Source organism: Dermacentor albipictus, chromosome 5 (genome assembly GCF_038994185.2).
Source record: "Dermacentor albipictus isolate Rhodes 1998 colony chromosome 5, USDA_Dalb.pri_finalv2, whole genome shotgun sequence".
In the NCBI taxonomy this organism is placed as follows: Eukaryota; Metazoa; Arthropoda; class Arachnida; order Ixodida; family Ixodidae; genus Dermacentor; species Dermacentor albipictus.
The window spans coordinates 17144060-17163136 of NC_091825.1; the positions used below are offsets into that span (position 1 = coordinate 17144060).

General features: G+C 46.8%; 1 protein-coding gene across 3 annotated transcripts in view; it reads right to left on the bottom strand.

The window, feature by feature from the left end:
• LOC135906587 (uncharacterized) overlaps positions 1-19077 on the bottom strand; it is a 208066-nt gene that overhangs the window by 164708 nt on the left and 24281 nt on the right. For 2 of the 3 annotated variants that reach the window (XM_065438043.1, XM_065438046.1), the window contains exon 3: positions 7297-7510. The exons of the other annotated variant lie outside the window; for it this stretch is intronic. In XM_065438043.1, the coding sequence (XP_065294115.1) occupies positions 7297-7510 (214 nt within the window). The remainder of the gene's footprint in view (positions 1-7296; positions 7511-19077) is intronic. 3 annotated transcript variants of the gene reach the window in all.

The window sequence follows — 19077 nt, forward strand, 5'->3', positions numbered from 1 at the left end:
TATGCTTGTTGATTTACTTGGAAAGTTCTGCTAGTTCTATTCTAGCTGTAGGAATGAATGTATGTGGGTTGTTTAGTGGCGCAGGGGCCAGGTATGGCCAAAGAGCGCCATGCCAGTGTTGAAGAGTACGAACATTTTGGACAGAACATTTTGGGACACGTCTCGATCGAGCCCAGGGAAGATCTTTCTCTTTAATGGCCTCCAGTATTACTGGTGACATCCACCTATTGTCTAAATTTCGTTGCTTAACGATCACCATTCGTGAAGATTCGGCTTTGTGTGAACGAAAAACCTCGACGAAACTGTCATGTAAGTCTGCAGGGGACACACTGTAAATAAAAAGTTTTTGGCCAATTGCTACCAATCAGTCTTTGTTAATGGTCATTCATCAACCCCCTCCCACGTTAAATCTGGAGTACCACAAGGGTCTGTACTCGGACCTATCTTATTCTTAGTTTATATTAATGACATAAGCAATAACCTGAGTTCTGCGGTCAGATTGTTTGCAGATGATTGCGTGATATACAGGCAAATAATTGAAGCTTCTGATTCACTTCAGCTACAATCGGACTTCGACACGATTAACAGTTGGTGCAAGCAATGGCAAATGAAAATTAATATCGCTAAAACAAAAGTCATGACATTTACCACAAAACGTGACCCCGAACCTTGCCATTATATCCTAAACGGCATGACCGTAGAATCGGTACCTGTCTTAAAATATTTAGGGATCCATTTAGCATCCGACCTTGCATGAAACATTCACATAGATACGGTCATTAACAAGGGTTCTAAAACACTCGGATTTCTCACACGCAATCTGCGTTTAGCTAATGCAGACACTAAGTATTTAGCATACACCACGTTAGTGCGCTCGCAGTGCGCTCGCAGCTCTTTGATTTGGAACCCATGCCAAGCATACTTAACGAAATTGGAGTCTCTTCAAAATAAAGCCACTCGATTCATATCGAAGAACTACTCGCGTATGGCAAGTGTGACTGAAATAAAGAAAGCTTTCTCGTTACCTCTTCTTGAAAGACGTACAACGCTTTCCATACTGTCCTTTTTCCACAGATCATATCAGAGCCACTCTTCCTTTGCTATATCCCGTCTCACGCCTGCGCATCGCATATTCCAACGAATTGACCACCAACTCAAAGTCGAACCAATCTTTGCTGGCACTAAACTCTTCTTTCATTCGCAGCTCGTCCTAGCCATCCGTCAATGGAATCTTCTGCCTGGCACCATTGCATCTCATTGATTACGAAGCGTTTCTAACCAGCCTGAAACGTCACTTTGTGCTGTAGCCTTCATCCTTCCCCTCTCCCCACTTTATACATGTGTATGTATGTATAACGCTACCTTCTGTAACAACTGAATATTTGTTGATGATTGTTGCTATGTGTCTTTATATTGTGTTTTTCTCTTCAACATGCTGTTAATGGTCAGCGACTTCTGTACACATTATAGTACTGCGTTGCTTTGTACCTACTGTTGTCCCACCCCCCCTATGTAATGCCTGCTGGGCCTTTAGGGTATTTAAATAAATAAATAAATCCCAATCATATTTTGCAATTCTTTTGTCGAGACGCTTATAATCAAGTACTGATACCTTTTGCTGGCTTCGCAAAGGTACAGGGCGGCTGGAATTATCCGTTAACGAGAAGCAGATGAAATAGTTGTCTGCAAGCTTGATTTCAACCACAGCTGACAGCCCCAACAGGTTTTGAACGCGCATGTTTATGTGATCGATGCAAGACGAGACCAGCTGCCCAGATAAGTGCTCCTCACGTTTACGGCTGTGGATCTTAGTTTCTAGTCCCCCACTTTGATAAAGTGTGAAGATAATCTGCGACCGTTGAAAATTGGGGCAGTGGATATCAATATTCATATCACCGATAATGCACACGTGTTCTTCACGGGAAAATGATAATATTGCAGAATCAAGCTCAGCTAAAAAGATGCGACCGTTACAGCACGGTAGGCGGTAAATTGTGAGTAGAACCAACGACAACCAAGGTGTACTTAGGCGGAGCGCAACTACTTCTACTTGAGTAAAAGGAATACTAATTTGAGAAACAGACCAAGAATCCTTAACAAAAACTGCGTTTCCTCCGCCTGTTCGTTGTAGACGAGTGTAAGACTGTAACTGGTAACCTGGCAGCGAGAAATGTGATAACACATCTGACGAAACTTTCACTTCCGTGAGAGCAACAACGTGAAAATTTGATTTAAAAGGGTAAGTTAGCGCACAAAAATGGTCCCAGTGTTTCCGTATACTGCGAATATTAGCATTTTATAAATTATTAACAAATTCGCGGGCTTATCCTATGAATTCATTCAAATTACTTTTTTAGTGCCCTGTGACTTGTTGGGGTGGGCCTGGACCCCGCTAGACTTCGGCCTAGGGTTGTTGGCCCTAGGCGTCTTCCTCGGCTCGTTGGGTGGCCCGTAGTTAGTGCTACGGGTCCAAGCTGAGCAACGCGGACTCCCAGTGCGTGCGGAGGCGGTCACTGTTTGAGGCTGTATCACCGTTATCCGGTAACATGGCCATACATCCCCATAGGATATGCTCCAGGGTGGCTCTAGAGTCTCACTTATCATCATGATCATCATCATCAGCCTGGTTACGCCCATTGCAGGGCAAAGGCCTCTCCCATACTTCTCGAACTACCCCGGTCATGCACTAATTGTGGCCATGTCGTCCCTGCAAACGTCTTAATCTCATCTGCCCACCTAAGCTTCTGCCGCCCTCTGCTACGCTTTCCTTCCCTTGCAATCCATTCAGTAACCCTTAATGGCCATCGGTTATCTTCCCCTCTGATTACATGTCCTGCCCACGCCTATTTCGTTTTCATGATTTCAAGTAATATGTTTTTGACTCGCGTTTGTTCCCTGACCACATCTGCTCTCCTCTTACCCCTTAACGTCACAGCCACCACTCTTCTTTCCATAGCTCGTTGCATCGTCTTCAATTTAAGTAGAACCCTTTTTGTAAGCCTCCAAGTTCCTGCGCGTAGGTGAGTACTGGTAAGACACAACTGTTATACACTTTTCTCTTGAGGGATAATGGCAACTGCTGTTCATGATCTGAGAATGCCTGCCAAACGCGCCCCAGCCCATTCTTATTCTTCTGATCATTTCAGTCTCATGACCTGATCTGCAGTCACTACCTGTCCCCTTTCTTATGGCGTCCCCTTTCTTATGGATTAGGATTATGTTAGCGTTCTTCCAAGATTCCGGTACGCTTGAAGTCATGAGGCATTGCGGCATCTCCCAGAGGCATCTCCATTGTCAGTCGTGTTTAAATCTGGATGTATTAGGTGCATGGTAGCTGGACTCGGATATGATGTGGCGTTTAACTGCCGCCATTCGACAGACGGTTTTTGCTTAATTTTGGGTGCGGTGGCGGAAATGTGCGCCTCTGCACTCTATCGTGTTGTGTAATTTAGTGAAATCTGGTCATTCGATCTTTCCACTCCGACTAATCGGCAGTGGGTGAGGTGGGGCTAACAGAGGCTCGGTCCGTAAGCTCTCGAGCCATGCGGTGCGCCGCCTCATTGCTACCTACTGGTAGTGTGTGAGCGGGGGCCCAGATCAGATCGACCCTTTTGTCGTGAATATTAGGTAACTTTGGGAGTCGTAGTGCCTCTGTGGAGATTCGGCCGTCGGCTAAGTTTCGTATAAACGTCTGGGAATCACTGATGGTTATGGCCGCTTGTATTTCTGCTATTTTTAGCGCGATAGCTATTTCCTCTGTGGTTTCTGCGCGTAGCGTGTTGGCTGTAGCGCTCATCGTTCATTTTCCCTCGTAGTTTATCACCACTGCTGCTTGGGCGTGCTTTTGTCCGTATCTAACTGCGTCTACAAATGTGGTGTCCTTGCTGTTAGCGAATTTCTGCTGTATATTGCCGGCACTGCTCTCCTGTCTCCCTGATGTTGCGTAGGTTGCATATTCTTGGGTATTGGAGGGATTATTATCATGGGCGCTATTACGTAAAACTATTCCAATATGTTTTTATTCCAATCTCTTGACGTCAAATTTGCGTAACCGCCGACGCAAGCGTTGGGAGGTCACCAGCAGAGTTCTCTGAACAGACCAATCAAACGATCTCCTCGTTCATAGGAGGTCACTTTTGTTTGCTTGAAAAACGAATAACATTGACTACAGTGAGCTGGTTGTCGTAGGTAATTGACTGAGAAGAGGCGAGGAGCACACTCAAGTGGAGAGGGAATCGATGAGGCCGAGCCACTGCACTGAAAATTGATAACCACATAAAGAGGGTGGCGCCGGCGTCCGCGATTATTCCGCTTTCTCATGCTTAACTTGCAATAGCTGGAGGAAAATCGCGGCGACGTGCAACCGCCGCTTAAGAATGACGCTAAGATATCTGTCTTAGCGTTATTGAGTTCAGCAAAGAAGAGTTGGCAGAACGAGGTCTTAAACGTGCCGAAAGTGCTCGAAAACGTTACGTGGCCACGCGAAAAGTTTAATTACACGCATACAAACCGGTGCTCTCCGGCAGGTGCGACTAGCCAGTGCCTGAGTGATCGGCGGCAGCCATCTTCTATTCCTTTCGGAACGGGACAGCCAGCGGCTATTCAGAGGAAAATTTGATTTTGTTCGGCATATTAATGCATCTTTAACGCGTACACGTCATTTTGACGCTGCGAGTATTTGCGGTTTTATGGCGTTGCGTGACAGGCAGATGACGTGGGTGTCGCCCGAAAACGTTTGACAAATAGCCCAGAGCTAATGCTGAAAAGGCATCGAATCACAAATAACCATTTTTCTTTTGTTCGTTCAAATCGCGCATAATCAGTGTGTACACGTCATATCACATGGGGAGCTATCGAGGTTTTTGTGACGTTGTGTGACAGACAGGTGAAGTGGAGGTGGTCCAAAAAAGTTTTTGACCAATCGCGGATGCCTGATTGCAGAATTGAAATAGAAAAGTTTGGAATAGTTTTACGTTATAGCGCCCCATGTCTCTGACGTGTCTGGCGATATCTACTTTGACGCCATCTTGGGTATGATACCTTATACCTAGGCGATCCAATATTTGCATACCTCTTTTAGTTTTGGACAGGCATTCGTATTGTGCCATTCGTTGTGCCTCGATTAGCTCATCCAGTGGATTGTGGAGGCCTAGCTTCTCTGATGCTTGGGAAAAATTTATGTACCATGAATGGCCCACAGAAAGCTGTATAGGGAGTTTTCCACTTTGCTCTGCAATAAAGTTACATTATTCGCATTCAAGTTACATGCGACACCCGGTACATGGAGCCTTTGATTGCGTTTCTCACGAAAGCTTGCATTGTGATAGAGCGGAGTTTACCTATGTTGAGGAATGGTTCAGTTGCAACATGTGCTGGAATGTCCACGGCAATGAATGTACGCGAAAACTTTTGCGAATGGTTGCACGGGTTTTGCTATGAAGACGTTTTTTCAGCCAAGCGTATTGCGCTACGTCTAGAATCGACCCAATGTACACGTTGCGCTCTCGCATCTTACTATTGCAGCGATTGTGTACTGCTAAATTGTGTTCAGATAATGGTTTGCTGTTTCTGTGCCTTCTTTGGCCTGCGCGGGAGTTCTTTACTACGTATTCGGCTGGCAATCTAAATTTCTCAATATGAGCCTAAGTGCAGTGCGTCGTCTGCGAAGCCACGTTTCTAGTGCTGATGGCGCTGGTCAGCGCGCCCTTTTTCCTTGCCTCGGGATTTGCTGTTCCATGTCCCACTCGGCAGGGTCCTTCGAGTCATCAGCGACAATAGAGAAATAATTTTCAACTTGCCTTTCCAGTTGAGTCTTTTTGACAGCGTAAGCTCAGGAACGTTAGCTGCGGTCACTGCTTCACCAAAAATGGGTCAATGATTTTAGGCCTAACAGGGTTCCTGCAATATTCAGGGCGCTTGGTCAGTTCTTCAGGCGCCCTCAGCGGCTCACATAGTCTCGTGAAATCCCTCTATACTTCTGGTGGCTGTTCCGAATTTTCAAGTCCTGATTCCCTGCCTTCTCAGAAATCGTCAAGTAAAATGGATCTAAATATGCCCTCACACAAAGGGTTTGGCTAGACTTGACTCCCTAAAATCTAGAGAAGGTCATCATTGGGCACTAAGTGAACGTCGTGAAGAATAGCACTGAAGCGCAAGCAATCCTCTGTAAGCAATCCTATGTACACTGACTTGGTTGTTAGGTTAACAATATCATATGTATACATAAGAAAAGTTGGTCTTTATGCACTATCCTGGGGTGTACCAGTAATACGGGTACACCCCAGGATCCCCAGGTGTCCGATTTCTAGAGTAAATTTGAAGACATACACACTGAATATATTGAATGAAGGAATTGGAATTTCGGCATTCGATTATGAATCTCAGTAGTCCTATAGACTGATGATTCAGGTTAGGCTTAAGATGAGTAAACGACGTCAAGATCAAGACTCTTGGTAAAATATGGGACAATAGCATCACCTGACCGTTATTGCCTCAAATGTACGCGAAACTATGCGTGATTGTCGTCAATTTCGCAAGTGCAAAATAGAACCCTTTCTAAAGGCATGCTAGAAGGTGGCGTTCACCCTATTGTATTAAAGTAGTTTATTTACATAATTTCTTCTTGTGGCCTCTAATAGTTGGCAGTGTGTCGATATAAGCGATTATCATCATCAGCCTGATTACGCTCACTGCAGGGCAAAGGCCTCTCCCATACTTCTCCAACTACCCCGGTCAAAAAAGTTTTTGACCAATCGCGGATGCCTTATTGCAGAATTTAAATAGAAAAGTTTGGAATAGCTTGAGATAGAGATAAATGACGGTAAATAATAAAAAAAAACATTATACCAATTTTCAGTAGTTGTGCAAAGCGAGATGTTCGTCGGGTCGAGTGAGCGTTAGAAAATTTACATTGTAAATATTAACGGGGAATTTTGAAACTATCTCTGCAAAACAACACAGAAAAAAAGAATATTATCGGGAGCTCGAGACACATCCGTCGTGATACTCGGCAGTACAAAAAAAATGGAACGGATACAAATTTAGGTTTAAAAAAAGAATGGTGCGATTCAAGGGGTACGTTAATGTTTGTTCTCGAGAAAATATATGCGCCGGATTGTGGCCTTCTGGAACAGCTGCACCCGAATGATTAGAGCTTCGGGTGGTTGGCGTGAGAGATTGCGTTTCGAGCTTCCTATCGAACGCACATTTTTTTCCCTAGCACCAGACAGCAACAAACTTACCTACAATGAAGTGCCTCGCATGAGTCAAGAAATGCTTTGTGCAGAATGAACTCACGAGAGTCCCTCGGCGGCTGCCGCTAGCGCGAGGAAAGGTGTGTAGTCCGGGCAGTCTGGTTCGTGCTCAAGCCAAGAGCGCAGCGCTGCCCTGTTGGCCGGCTCAGGATCAGCCAGGTAAACCTTGCTCGTGAAGCGGCTCAGTACCGCTGCTTGGTGAAGCGTCGGTCCGCAGCACAGGTCCACGCCAATGCAGCACCGAGTTGGCAGCCATGCTGCGTGCATTGCCCCCCCCCCCCCCTCCATTTCCTGGAAGTTGTTGTGACGTGGGCAGGCTCTGGGCTCGCCTGGGAGCTGCTAACCTCAACTAAGCGCTTGGTTGTAATTTCGCAGAGCCAGAGGGCTAATCACGCAAAGAAGGCTGCGTGGCTAAATTGTCAAGAAAACCGAATCTTTCATTAGTGTTCGCTGGGAACGCTGTTCCAATTAATTAGCATTTAGAGTTATAGAACGCAGACGATAATGTACTTGTTTTAACCGCACAGCGCTTCGGCCATGTTGTGCCGTTCCGGCACAGCAGACACGCCCGACACTAATCACACTCTATGGTCAACATACGCGTTAAATCGAACTAGTTTTCACAGACATTATCAAAACTCTCGTTTACACTTGTAAACAAAAACATGTGGCTTCACGACTGGTTTGCCCCTGCGTATCGAAGCAGCTGTGATTCGGGTTCAGGAGCAAGTGCGTCATGTTCCAAGTCGCTCTTAGAAAGTTTTCGACGCTGCTTCCCTTGAAGCATCTATACGACGTATTCACGAGGCTGCTCAGTGCTCATCGGCGCCGCCCAATGCTCCACCATTTGCTTTTGCGAGCCAGCCCACCGTCGCAATTGAAACCACGCTTCGCTGAGTATGGAGAAGGTTTCTGCTCCACTCGACGTTTCTTCTGAGGCTAGTTCTCCTCCGGATCAATAAACGCTGCGGGCACAATTTATTGGTATAGCAGCGCGCATCATTGATCTCTCCATACTGCACCTGGGCGCCATGCGACATCGTATCTTTTACAACACAGCTGGCCTTCACACGCTCCTTAGCTGCGCACGCAGTGCGCAACCGCCTGCACTCGGCATTCTGACCTCACCTCGCGTTTTCGCTCTGTCCCACGCACGTGCAGCTCCCATCTATTGTGTGTTCTGCCCATCTTGTCTCTCCCCTTGCCTACGCACACAACTGGCGTCACTTTGCACTAGCTCCTAGACCAGCCTGTCGTCCAAGGCACTAGCCGGCAGCGACCACGCACAATGCGGCACAAGAGGTCGATAAATGTTTGCTTTATGACAGCATCATATTGGGCCCATAGCGGAGGGTTTCGATGCTCACAGTTGTTGATTATTAAATTTCCATGCGACATTTTATGGCTTCATTCAGATACCCTATTGCAAGAACTAGCGTTTTCCAGCGTCTTTCAATCAGAAACTGGTGTGTTTTGTGACGCTGAATCACACTGGAGGCGCTGGCACTCGCGGTGAGTTATTGGGGTAGTGGTTAAATTGTTCGATAAGTGCCCGGTGACGCTGGATTAGACGCTAGTTTAACTGCTATAGCACTAGAGCGCCGGTACGTGCTGTAGGCGCGCTGGTTTTGTTAGTGCCCCAATGTTTTTAGTGTATAAAGAGCGTAGGCGCTCTTGAATAATAAATGCTTCATTATATTTTCCACCAGGCCAGAATACAATTTCAACGCAAAATGCTAGCCTGCTTTTGTAAATAATACTAGATAATTTCCAGTCATATATATTTGTTTCTTGTCACAACTTCGAGTGAAAGTGCCTGAGCTCCCTTTAGCCCTTCTTTGTGGCAGTCAAGATCCCTTTTCTATTTTGCATTTCCTTGACACTGTGAGCATAGCTCAGTTCTTGGATGAAGATAAAGAAACACAAATAGCTTCTCGTTTTTAGTAGACTGTATTTTTTAATTCCCATGGCATCAACGAGGACTCTCGGCTCAGCAGAAATGCATGTATAATCTTATTACAAGTAGCTTACAATACCTTTTTGGAGAGACCGATACTGCGGGACATAGATCAGCTCGAGGGAACCTGGAGAGTAACAAACGTCTTTGTGGCGACGTTCATACAGGACTTTTTGGGAAACCTGGGAGAGAGTGAGCTGTTCATGAGCGATTTGGTGAGTTATGTCGGCACGCGCTAAGGTATCGGTAACGTACGTAGTGGATGAGCTGGGAGCAGCGAGAAGTGAGTTCCAAGAGGCACAGAAGGTTGGCGTCCATATTGCATGAGAAACGGTGAGTAGCTAGTGGCGTCGTGCCTGGACTAGTTGTAGGCAAAAGAAACATATGGCATAGTGGCGTCCCAATGGCGGTGGTCTTCAGAGACGTACATTGAAACCTCATGGGTGAGAGTTCAGCCCAAGTGCTCTGTGAGTCCATTCGTGTGCGGGTCCTAAGTGGTTGTGATCTTGTCGGGGTGGAGCATGAATGAAGGACGTTCGAGATCACTGGGGCGAAATGTACCGGCTTTTCTCGGTCAAAAACTGTCGAGTAGCACCATGATGAAAAACGATGCCATATAGAAGAAAGTAGGCGACATCCGTAGCGAAGCTGGTTTGCATGCGCCGGTAATGATCGACGTATTGTTTCGTGTAGTCGCAACGGGTACATACCTTTTTCTTCATGTGGTGGTTTGAAAGGGACCACTAAGGTCGAACACAACAAGAAAGAATGGTTTGGCGGAGAGGTCGGCAGGATCAAGGAGACGGGCTGGAATCATAGCTCGCCGCTTGCAGCGCTGGTATTGGTAGCAGCTACTGACATATCATTTCATGGAATGGTAGGGACAAAGCCAGACGAAAGGGAGCTTTACGCGATCATAAGTGCTGGCGAGATCAAGGTGACCAGCGGTGGGCGCATCATGAAGCTGGCGGAGGATGTCTGACCGCCGACGGACAGGCACGAAGAGGTTCAGGGCCATCGGTAGACATATTGTGGCCATATAAGTTGTCGTCGCGAATGCGAAACAAGTGGTGTGCAAGGTTGCTTGTTGTAGAGATAAGGCTGTCGATGATAGAACGTAAAGCCGAGTCGTGGCGTTGTTCGCCTCCTATATCAAGGAGGCCCGAGATAGAAAAGACGCTGACGTCAGTGTCTTGCTCGATGACCTCAGGGCAATCAACGGGATGTCATGACAGGCCATCGGCATCTTGATGGAGCTGACCGGACTTGTGCACTAAAGAAAACGAGTATTATTGGAAGTGGAGAACCCAACAACCAAGGCGGCCCGTAGGGTCCTTGAAGGAGGGAAGCGAACAGGGGGCAGGAGGATCAGTTACGGCGGTGCAGCTGTGGCCAAACAGGTAGGGACTGAATCTGGCGACAGCTGAAGCAAGAGTAAGAGACTCCCATTCTGTGACTGAGTAGCTCTTCTCCAGTGAGGACAGGAGGCGGCTAGTTCACGCAATAATGCAGTCGTGTCCGCACTGACGCTGAATGAGGATGGTTCCGATTCTACGGCCGCTAGCATCTGTACGAACTTCTATTGGGATAGACGGATGAAAACGCGCTTGAACAGGTGAAGTCGTGAGGGAGTCGATAAGCGTCAAAGAAGCAGCTTGTTGGCGCAAGCCCCATATAATAGCAATGATCTTTTTCAGGAGGGTAATAAGGGGAATCCCATTGTCGCTGAAGTTACGGCAAAATGCCACACGGCGCGAAGATTTCAGGATCAGGTTGTGTGTGTGTGTGTGTGTATATATATATATATATATATATATGTGTATATATATATATATATATATATATATATATATATATATATATATATATATATATATATATATATATATATATATATATATATATATATATAGCCCATTTATAGGGCTGAGGGGCTTGATTTACAGGAGCGGTTCCCTCTTCACGAAAATCCCTGCGCCATCTTGCCTGCAACCGCCCTCTGAACCAACATTATCTCGGAAACGCGAGAGCTGGAAAGCCGCATCTCCCACTGCTCTTGGGGCTGGGGCGATAGAGGGTAGGGGAGGCAAATGTTGATTTATTTGCAATCTATGACAATGTGCCGGAGTGTTCCTACCTACCTGGTCGCAGTATTTATATTCTTCGTTACATTATACAGGAAACATGACATGAAGCCTGCTTGGATGAGGGAACGTGTTGGTTTGAAACAATGTTAGTGTTGTCTCTTGCGTCGTCGTTAGCTGTGCACGAGGTGGAGGAAGTGTTCTGCCGTTGAGTAAGTAGTGTCAAGTCATTTATTCGTATGTTGTCAATCTAGTTAACTCTGCTGTGTCCACCAGGGCAACATGACTAATAAGGCAAATAACTAAATGACCAATACGGTTATTTCATGCGTCCGAAACAGCATTTTGAGGACTTGAGCTGGAGGCCGGCATTGCGGAATACCGCGAGAGTGGTGGAGAAGCGCTGAAGAGTGATGTCAAGCTTTGGTGAAAGCGCAACGCCATCGTAAAGGTAGCACGAGAAAGGTGCCCGCTTGAAGCCACGAAGAAACCAATCCATCCTGCGTTCGAATGTGGCCATCGCATTGCAAAGACCGAAAGACATGACTTTAGAATGACAGAGCCCATCCAGAGTCACAAATGCGGTTTTGTTGTGGTTGACTTCATCAACAGCAATCTCCTAATAACGTAGGCGAAGATCAATTGGTGAGCGATATTGGATGCCATGAAGACACGCGAGTGCATCGTTTGTACGGGGCAAATTATTAACGTCTTTCTTCTTGCTGAAGCGTTGATAGTCAATACAATGTCACCAGGTGTTGCCCCTTTTCTTGACCAGCACCACAGAAGATGCCCATGGATTCGATGATGTCCTTGGCGAGCATTTTCTCAATTTCTTTTGCATTCTGTCACCCGCGGCAGAAGCGCGATAAGGACGCCGGTGAATCGGTTTTGCGTCAACGGTGTGGATGTTGTGCTTGACAAATGTGGTCTGGCCTGGTGGGTGATTTTTTTAGGTAAAACATCTGGGCATAGGACCGCTCAAGATCCGACGAGATCTGCTTGCCCAAGTAGGATGGTTGCATGTGTCATTTTCGAAATTGGCACATTTAGACGCGATGGCTGCGGCAGAACCTGCACCACTCCGAGGGTCATCCACATCTAAAGCAGAAATACCGCTTTCCTTCAAAAACTACACTGTGGCAAGCGTGATGCCGGCTGGTAACAAGTGGTTAGATCGTCAAAAACTAAAACGAGGCAGGCAGATTTTGTTTTCGCGTACGGTGACCACGATGTGCGGGAAGACGACAGAGTGCGTCAGGACTGTGTGTTCACTGTGGCACACAGGAGGGGAGGGACTTAACGGGTCTTACCTTCCGGCTTGCAGTGGCAGATGGAAGACCTCTACAGAATATAAGCGGCTGGAAGTGTCAGATATAACAAATGCACCAAAAAGGCATTCGAGTTGAACACCTGTAAAGCGGTCGATAAGAGCTGAGTTCGCCGAGAGAATGTCGAGGCCTAGGATCACGTCGTGAGGTGACTGCGCTAGCGTGGCAAATAATACAGTGGTCTGATGATCAGCAACGCATACTAGTGCCGTGAACATTACATAAACGTCACGCCTGCTGCCATCAGCTACCCGTGCTGTGAGATGAATAGCAGGCGTAACAACTATGTGGAGCTAAGTGCGGTGAGCAGCGCTCATTATTGAAATCGGAGCTCCGGTTTTTATGTGGGCTGTAACGGTGACGTTGCGCATTGGAATTTCCACAATGTTTCAGCGTGTAGGTAAAGTCAACAAAGGAGTTTTTTTTTTCACTTCAGAACAGCGTTTGCCCGAGCGCCTTGGTTGCATATAGCACAAGCGGTTTCCAACAGAACGTTCTGACGCGGACAGGAAGGGACAACGACACACTCTTTCGTGTATCTTACTGGTTCATTGATTCAGCGTCACCTCCGGTAGCTGCACGGCTTAGTTTTCAGGAGCACAGCTGTCAGGCCATGCAGGGGACGAGGACCGGCGCGGTTGCGGCGATACGGAGGGATTACATAGGGGCGACGGTCAAGGGCTCAACCTGGCATTTGAAACAGCGGCACCTGAAGCCCGTGTATCAGAGCGAGGGTGAACGCATCAAAAGTTGCCTTCAGGGCGACGCCGAGATGCAGTGCGTCGTTTAAAAGGCGGCGACCAGCGAGTGCGCCCTGACGGGAAATATGCCCGACACGAGAGCAGCTCAAACATTTGGCTCGGTTGTCTGCCCTCCTCTGGTCAAGTGACTTCCTATAACGCGGAGGTTAGACCTGATTCTCGGTAGCGTTGGCAGGAGTACGTTCGGGTTCATGGATAGAACAGAAGGCGGATCATATACCCAGGCTTGCGAACTCTTTGCGGACGTCTGGTATGAGTAACACGGTGAGTATGTTGGCTGGCAGAAAATCTAGAACGGCCGTAGGAGCTATGGCTTCCATTTCGCGGTGCGCAATGCGAGTTACAACTTCCGACCCTGCGCATTGCGCAGACGTTGGCAGGTTCTCGAATAATGATGTGGTGGTAGTGTTAGGCAGTGAAAGGAACTGGTGGATAGTGCGGTGACTCCTCGTTTGTTCAAAGTGCTGACGTTCGTTAACTACACGTTGGCCGTCCCACAGTTCTTGAAGAGAAATATAATAAATGTGCCGTTGGCAATTCCCTTCAAAATGTGCGAAATGTTCTCAGATTCAATAATTTTTGTGCCAGCGCGGTGGTCGGCCGTGCTGCTCAGCTCAGAACTCCAAGACCAACTTTGGGCCGTCCAGCGAGCCAAGGAAGCCACACAGGAGCAGCAGCTCCCAGTGGCCATCTAGGCGGCCCCAGGCCCGGGACTCTCAATCGCCGGATTCCAAATAAAGTTATCGCATCGCTTTTTGACAAAGGCCCAGCACGGCCTGTACGTAAGAAATGTACAATTCAGTGGTCGTCTGGGCGAAAAATCTCTGCTCATGTTTAGCGGCCTGCTGATGAAAATCGACTGCCAAAAATCTCGCAAAACTTCGTCCTGCAAGCGTCCCAACATGTCACGTCCTCTTTATGCGTCTGGTACCAAGCCCGTGCCCTTCGTTTCTGGTAGAATATCACTTTCGCATTAGTTCAGCGTGGGGTCTTCCTTATTGTTGTCGCTGACACACCCGTACTTGTCGATCCATTCTTCGACATCCAAGCCATCCGTGCCCGAAAAGGCTTCCGTGTGTGTGGGAGGAAAATAATCGCAGGAGCCCATTGCTGCTGTGCCGTCCCGCTTCCTTGTTCATCGCGGAGCAAGCAAGACAGCGACCGCCTCGAAGTTCAGAGCTTGCTTGACGGAGCGCGCTCGCAAGGCAGGCTTACGCTGCACCTTCAGCAAAAAAAAAAACATGTTACAGGAGTAGCGCTTATTTACAAATTACTGCTATGCGCAATGTTAAACAATCCAAAAGCAACGGCGAAGAATGCGAGGCTATCGCGTGCCTCTGGCCGCTTCGTCGCTGTCGTGGTCGATCGACCGACAATAGCAGCTCCTTCACTGTCTCGTGCCAACATGTTTATCAATCGACCATGATAACTGCTCACTTATGTCTGTGTCGGAGATGTGTTCCTGTGAATGTTTGATGTTTTTTAGAAGCATTGACGAAAGTGCTGAGTTCGAGTTGTTCCACTGTTGTGGAGTCGACACGAAATGAAGCCTAACAAGCATTCGGGCGCATTCGAACGGGCCACAGGAAGCCTACTCCTGTTAAATATTATCACTGGAAAAATAAAGCTCAAGCAATTCGTTTTCGCTAGTCCCCTGAAGAATAACAGTAAAAACGTTCTTAGGCTGAAATACACGCATTTCGGCATCCGCCAGGTACCCGAACCGAGATCGTTCCCTTCCACTGAAGGTCAGGCCTAGCATAGTGGCCGAGTAAATCAGTACGCTATCAGCCCGTCTGGATATGGGAATAAACGCGTCTAAGGAGGGAAAATTACTATTAAGTTCAGTTCTTGCATATGCGTTTTAAGTAAACCATTTTATACGGTCTGCAGTTTCAGCACAAGAAGAGATTGACGCCAATGTGAGGAGCATGCGCATATGCATGTGCTGATTATGAATGCTGACCAAGTCGTCGTCATTAACATTCCAGCTTTGCGCAATAATACATAGAGCGCCGGGCAACCGCGGAATGTGGGGAGGGGAGGCAAGGATATTGCGTCGAGGACGCGTAAGAAGTGAAGATTCGGCAAATCTTGCATTGATAAAGTGTCTAAGGTTTATTATAAGTATAGCGTGAACTGTTCTTGGTTCATACCGGAATACATCCGAAATGGGTGTGCCGACTTTACTTCCCAGAAATGCGACTTTGGAGGAACGGGTCAGCGAGAACGAGTTCGCCAGAGTGCTAAGATGGAGGTCGGCTTTCAGCTGCAAATAACCATGCGCTCTTATGTGGCTCTTACATGGTCTACTGCCAACCGCCCCCCCCCAACCAAAAAAAGAAATTGCTATTGGCTATTTGCGTCCGTTTCTTCTGTAGCTGAAATGAAAATTGTAAGTTGATATACACACACACAGAGAGAGAGGGGAAGTGAGCATGCACTGTGGTCTCATCATCATCAGCCTGGTTATGCCCACTGCAGGGAAAAGGCCTCTCCCGTACTTCTCCAACAACCCCGGACATGTACTAATTGTGGCCAAGTCGTCCCTGCAAACTGCTTAATCTCACCCGCCCACCTAAATTTCTGCCGCCCCCTGCTACACTTCCCTTCCCTTGGAATCCAGTCCGTCAAGCTTAATGACCATTGGTCATCTTCCCTGCTCATTACATGTCCTGCCCATGCCCATTTCTTTTTCTCGATTTCACCTAAGATGTCATTCACCCGCGTTTGTTCCCTCACCCTATCTGCTCTTTTCTTATCCCCTAACGTTATACCTATCCTTCTTCTATCCATAGCTCGGTATGTCATCCTCAATTTAAGTAGAACCCTTTTCGTAAGCCGCCAGGTTTCTGCCCCGTAGGTGAGTACTGGTAAGACACAGCTATTATACACTTTTCTTTTGAGGGATAATGGCAACCTGCTGTTCATGATCTGAGAATGCCTGCGAAACGCAGCCCAGCCCATTCTTATTCTTCTGATTATTTCCGTCTCATGATCAGGATCCGCCGTCACTACTTGCCCTAAGTAGATGTATTCCCTTACCACTTGCAGTGCCTCGCTACTCATTGTAAATTGCTGTTCTCTTCCGAGACTGTTAAACATTACTTTAGTTTTCTGCAGAATAATTTTTAGACCCACTCTTCTGATTTGCCTCTCCAGGTCAGTGATCATGCATTGCAATCGGTCCCCTGAGTTACTAAGCAAGGCAGTACCATGAGCGATTCGCAAGTTACTAAGGTATTCTCCATTAACTTTTATGCCCAATTCTTCCTAGTACAGGTCTCTGAATACCTCCTGTAAACACGCTGTGAATAGCATTGGAGAGATGATATCTCCCTGCATTACGCCTTTCTTTATGGAGGTCTATGGTGGCTGTGGAGCCGCTATAAATATCTTTCAGTATTTTTACACACAGCTCCTCTGCACGCTGATTCCGTAATGCCTCCATGACTACTAAGGTTTCGACAGAATCAAACGCTTTCTCGTAATCAATGAAAACTATATATATAAGGGTTGGTTATATTCCGCACATTTCTCTATCACCTGATGGATAGTGTGAATACGGTCTATTGTTGAGTAGCCTTTACGGAATGATGCCTGATCGTTTGCTTGACAGAAGTCTAAGGTGTTCGTGATTCTATTTGCGATTACCTTTGTAAATTGTTTGTAGGCAACTGACAGTAAGCTGATTGGTCTATAAGTTTTCAAGTTTTTGGCGTCCCCTTTCTTATGGAAAAGGGACGCCAAAGCATCGAGCCCTAGCTCGGTGCTTTGCAGTTTCCGAGCTCTGGTGGCTGAATTCTATAATTTTGTTGATAGAAACGCGGTTCGCTTCTGCCTTGGCATTTTTCAATCGATGCCTGCTATACCTCTTCCGCAAATTCTGGGCATTCTGTATCCTGGCTGCTGCTGCCTTATCGAGGATAAAACATGGCACGCTGTGTTCGCGTCCGAAAAGAAAATGTAACTCCCTTATTATGTGAAAATGGGCATGTGGCACTGCGTCTGTGCACTACTGTCGTTATTCCCCGAGACCGAGCATGCCCGTCCCCTAATGGACAAGAAAAAAAAGCGAAAGAAGTCAGCAGCATCAGATTGAAGTCGGCTAGAGAAAACAGACAAGTTGGCATGAAAAGACAGCGACTGGAGAAAAAGAAGGTGTACAAGATGTATTGCGGAACGATATACGAAATGTAGCCAAAGCGTGCAATGAGAAAGGAGCATTGATCTACATAGAAATGAATCTGGTAAAGCCAAGACATTTCAGTAATATAAAACAGCACTCTTTATCACTGTTTCTCACATGTGCGTGTAATCCACCATTTTTTTTATTTTTTGCATAATATTTATAGGAACTAAGTACTAGAAATATATTACAAATAAAGCTATTTGGGGCGGAATATTCAACGTATTCTGATTCTTACACTCTGACATTGTTGCATGACGTTGTGTCCTTGCTACAGACTGATTCCCGAAAACTTTATTCTATAGATCTGACTACTGCGTATAAGAATTGAATGTGCAGTCATACAGCACGCTTTAACGTAATCAAAATTAGAGAAACTGAAATTCAGCAGGACAACAATGTACTATGCTCGACGGAAAGATTACGAACTCTAAGAAGAAAGCAAAAGGCTATCAGAACGTATATTATCAACAAGGAAATTTAAGTTGGAAATCAACACGAAAATAATATGCCGTAATTTCAAAAGAGTTTAAAACGAAGAGCACTGAACCCTAGCTAAAACCCCGAGCAGAGAGCATGGTTTTAAATGCAAACTCGTAGGTGAAGTCCGCGCTGTGCCCCTGAATATGTCTCACCATGCAAAACATGTAGCCACAGGTGCTCACGTTTATTCTCAAATGAGTATAAGGTTATTCGCATTGTGAGCGGCATTTCATACGATAACCCTTGAGAACAAAAAGTCACGCTGTCTCCCGAAACGTAAAGCATGATTGCACTAGGAAATTCGTTCACAGCTCTATGAAGTAAGAACTGTAGTTTTACCAGCCGTATAATGTTGCAACATTCGCTTGCTAACTAAGTGAACAAGCATGGTGTCAAGTCCGCCCCACAGGCAAACATGAACACATCTCACTCGACAGCCGCGGACACTCGCGGTCAAAACAATAAAGTGAGAATGCGCCGCAGCAGCAGCGAGCGAATTGTTCCTTCCTGCTGCTTCTCGCTTGAACTCGAACTAGTAGTGACAACACAGCGCACATGAAGCTATCACCAACAGGCGTACTCTGTCCCTATCGCAGCTCGCTTTCAAGAGAGGACGTGCGCGGCCGTGCCATACGTACAGGCCCCTGGAGTGGAGCGTCCATGCCCTCCATCCGCTACCCCCGGTGCCTTGCACCCGTCAGAAGCCGGCGTGCTTCTCCCTGCTTTGCTCCGTTGCGTGGGCTAGATTGAGCCACTGTCGTCGGCTCACCCTCGCACACTTTTAACGCATATACAGCATACGGCACGTGGGGACGGTGTTATCGCAGTTGGACTTGATACGGAACATCACAGTGGTAACGACGACGACAGAAATGCACCTGCAGTCTCCACATAATTGCTATCGCAATAATCGAGAACCGGTGAAGTGCTGAGAAATAACTTCACAACATTGATTCTCTGCTGAAAGACGGTTAATGAAACGAAATTGTGGTTTTTTTCGCCAAAACCACAATATCATT